This window comes from Centrocercus urophasianus, unplaced genomic scaffold (genome assembly GCF_019232065.1).
Source record: "Centrocercus urophasianus isolate 14NV4802_14NV808 unplaced genomic scaffold, USGS_Curo_1.0 seq_1007, whole genome shotgun sequence".
Taxonomy (NCBI): Eukaryota; Metazoa; Chordata; class Aves; order Galliformes; family Phasianidae; genus Centrocercus; species Centrocercus urophasianus.
Genome location: NW_024884151.1, coordinates 13951 through 17623, shown reverse-complemented (window position 1 = coordinate 17623; position 3673 = coordinate 13951). Strand labels below are relative to the sequence as shown.

At 59.4% G+C, this 3673-nt stretch overlaps 1 protein-coding gene across 3 annotated transcripts in view; it reads left to right on the top strand.

Moving 5' to 3' along the window:
• Positions 1 to 3200, top strand: part of LOC122166849 (ras-related protein Rab-11A-like) — a 5085-nt gene extending 1885 nt beyond the window's left edge. The window contains exons 2-5 of one of the 3 annotated variants that reach the window (XM_042830946.1): positions 204 to 399; positions 474 to 667; positions 908 to 988; positions 2515 to 3200. In XM_042830946.1, the coding sequence (XP_042686880.1) occupies positions 204 to 399; positions 474 to 667; positions 908 to 988; positions 2515 to 2651 (608 nt within the window). In that variant the 3' untranslated portion in view covers positions 2652 to 3200. Of the gene's footprint in view, positions 1 to 203; positions 400 to 473; positions 668 to 907; positions 1662 to 2514 lie in introns of those variants that run through there. The other 2 variants (XM_042830938.1, XM_042830930.1) reach the window with 2 other exon arrangements.
• The last annotated feature ends 473 nt before the right edge of the window (positions 3201 to 3673 follow it).

Sequence of the window (3673 nt, the reverse complement as noted above, 5' to 3'; positions counted from 1 at the left end):
CTGTGTTTATGGGGCTCCACCTGGAGCCCCCCGCTGTGTTTATGGGGTTCCACCTGGAGCCCCGTGTTGGGCAGATCCCAATAACCCCCCCCGCTTGTTGATGGGTCCCCACTCGTGTTGAACTCTGGTGGTTCCCCATTCGAGCTGGGCTGCGGATGGCGATGCTTGGGGGGGGGGCTGACGCTGCGCTCCTTACACCCCAGTGGTGCTCATCGGGGACTCGGGCGTGGGGAAGAGCAACCTGCTGTCCCGCTTCACCCGCAACGAGTTCAACCTGGAGAGCAAGAGCACCATCGGGGTGGAGTTTGCCACCCGGAGCATCCAGGTGGACAACAAGACGGTGAAGGCACAGATCTGGGACACGGCCGGGCAGGAGCGGTACCGCGCCATCACCTCCGCGTGAGCGTCCCCCCCTCCCTGCGCCCGCACCCCATAACCTGGGCTCTGACCCCCGCGCCCATCGCTGCCCCCAGGTACTACCGCGGGGCGGTGGGAGCGCTGCTGGTGTACGACATCGCCAAGTACCTGACGTACGAGAACGCCGAGCGCTGGCTGGCGGAGCTGCAGGACCACGCCGACGCCAACATCGTCATCATGCTGGTGGGCAACAAGAGCGACCTGCGGCACCTGCGCGCCGTGCCCACCGACGAGGCCCGGAGCTTTGCAGGTAAATTCATCTCCCGTCGATCCCAGCACGTGTGGCGGTGCCGTCGTTGGGTTGGATGGGGTGATGGGCGGCCTGATCTTCGGGAACTATCAGCTCACGTTGGAGCTGGGTGGGCTTTAAGGGGCCCTCCAACCTCAGCCGTTCTGTGGTTGCACCCCATGAGCTCTGCTGGGCTTTAAGGGGCCCTCCAACCTCAGCCGTTCTGTGGTTGCACCCCATGAGCTCTCTCCATTGCTGCAGAGAAGAACGGGCTCTCCTTCCTTGAGACGTCGGCTCTGGATTCCACCAACGTGGAGATGGCGTTCCACAACATCCTCTCCGGTAAGGATGGGGGGATGAGGTGCTTTGGGGTTGTGTCCCCCCGGAATCCATTCTGTGAGCTGTGGGCTTGGGTCCAGCACGCTGCCATGGGGAGATGTGGGCGCTCCCAGCCCTCCGAACCCGACTTGACCTTCATCCTAACAGCAACCCTAACCAAACTCCAACCCAAGCCCAACCTTAATCCCAACCCTAATCCTAACCCCAGCCTTAGCCCCAAACCTGATCCTAACCCCAAATCCTAATCCTAACCCCAGCCCCAACCCTAACCCCAACTCGAGCTTTAATCCTAACCCTAACTCCAACCTCAAACGCAACAATAACCCTAATCCTAATCCCAACCTTAACCTCATCCTGAATCCCAACCCTAACCTGAACCCTAATCTTAAACCTGGCCCTACTCTCAATCCCAACAGTAACACGGTGGGAGCTGCAACCCCTGCCCTAACTCTCACCCCAAACCCACCCTTAACACCAAGCCCTCCCCAGCCTAACTCTAACCCCAACTCCAACCCCTTCCCTAACTGTAACCCCAAGCCCAGCCCTACCATAACCTAACCCTAGCCCCAATCCCAGTCCTAACCTAACTCTAACCCCAAACCCAGCCTCAAATCTAATCCAACCCAAACCCCAATTCCTAACCCTAACCTAACTCGAACCCCAACCCCAACCTTAACCCCAAACCCTGCCCTAAACTACCTCTAACCCCAACCCAACCCTCACCCCAACCCCTTACCTTAACATAATCCCAACCCCTCCCTAACCTAACTCTAACTCCAAACCCAACCCCCGAACCAAACCCAATCCTAACCTAATTCTAACCCCAAACTCAACCCTAACCCCTCCCCTAAACTAATTCTAACCCTAACCCAACCCCTACTCTCACCTAAATCTAACCCCAAACCCAATCTTAAACCCAACCCTCACCCAACCCAACCCCCACCCTAACTGACCTTAAACCCAACCCTAACCTAGTCCCAACCCCAACCATAACCTAATTCCAACCCCAAACCCAAACTTAACCCCAACCCCTACCCCTCCCTTACCCTAACCCAGCCCCAAACCAAATCGTAACCCCAACCCCTACCTGAACCGAACTCTAACCCAGCCCAGCCTCAACCCCAATCCAACCTCAACCTAATCCAAACTCAACCCAAACCAACCCCAACCCCAACCCAACCCCATCCCCAGCCCAACCCCAGCCCAACCCCAACCTCAACCCAACCCCAACCCAAACCAACCCCAACCCCAGCCCAACCCCAGCCCAACCCCAACCTCAACCTCAACCCAACCCCAGCCCAACCTCAACCCCAAACCAACCCCAACCCCAACCTCAACGTTTCCCCAGCCCAACCCCAGCCCAACCTCAACCCAACCCAACCCCAACCCCAACCCCAACCCAACCCAACCCCAACCCCAGCCCAACCCCAACGCAGCCCCAGCCCCCAGCTGCACACTGTGGGTCAGGCAGACCCCTCGCTGGGAATCAGACATTTAAGAAGTGCTGCTGTTCCCCCCTCTGCCGGCAGAGATCTATCGCAGCGCGGCGCAGCGGCAGATCGCGGCGCAGCCCGAGGCGCAGTTCGGCCCCAGCAGCTCCGTGGAGCCCATCCAGGTGCTGCCCACGCAGGACGGCCGCCAGGCGCAGTGCTGTCAGAGCATCTGAGCCTCTGCTCAGCGCCTTCCTCAGCGACGCTGCGGGACGCTGCTGTGCGCTGCCTTCCTCCCCGCGTTTATGAAGGACCTGCAGCGAGGGAAGGGAGAAGCATCCCTGTGTTGTATCCATATTTACGTAGGAGCTGCACAAAAGAGAACAGAAGAGCATCTCTTCCTCATCCCTGCACTGGTGTAGGACTTACACTAAGGGAGGGGAGAAACGTCTCTGTGTTGCCCCTGAATTTATGTAGGACCCACACGAAAGGGGAGGGAGAAACATCTCCACGTTATCCCTCATGTTTACGTAGGATCTGCGCCCTCCTGCTGGGGTTTGGGCTGCATCACCCCCCATGTCACCCCAACGTGTCCCCATGTCACCCCCATGTCCTCGCGTCCCTCCGCCACAGTCACAGCAGTTCCAGCAGTCCCTACAAAGGGAAGAGCCTCAGTATCTGCTGGGTATCCTCCCCCCCAGGGCAGCTGTGGGGGAGCAGCGGGGTCCCCAGGAGGGCGTCCCCATCACGGGGTGTCGGGGGGGCTGGGGGGTCCCTCTGTCCCTGCTGAGTTCACCTGGGGATGAAGTGGGTGAAGTGGGAATGCGGGACGAAGCCCAGTGTGAAGCCAGTGTGGGGGTTCCTGCTGGTCATTTCGGTCCTGGTCAGTTTGGTCCTGGAGGCTCCTGCTGGTCGTTCAGCTCCTGCTCGCTGCGCTTCTGGAGCCTCAGGCTGGTTTTTCCGGCCCTGGTCGTTGCGCTCCTGGAGGCTCCTATGGCCGTTATGGTCCTGGAGGTTCCTCCTGCTGGTCAGTTTTTCTGGAGGCCCTTTCTGGTCTCTGTGGTCCCTGCTTGAGCGAGGCATCGCGTCGGCTCTGTGCCCACGTGGGAGCGGGGCATGAGGAGGAGGAGGAGGGAGGAAGAGCAGAGCAGCGTGGCTGCGGCACTGGGGCAGGAAGCAGCCAGCACCCCCCAAAAGAGACAGACAGACAGACGAGAGCAGACGCCGACTTTCTTAAGTAATAATACTTTAATAAAAT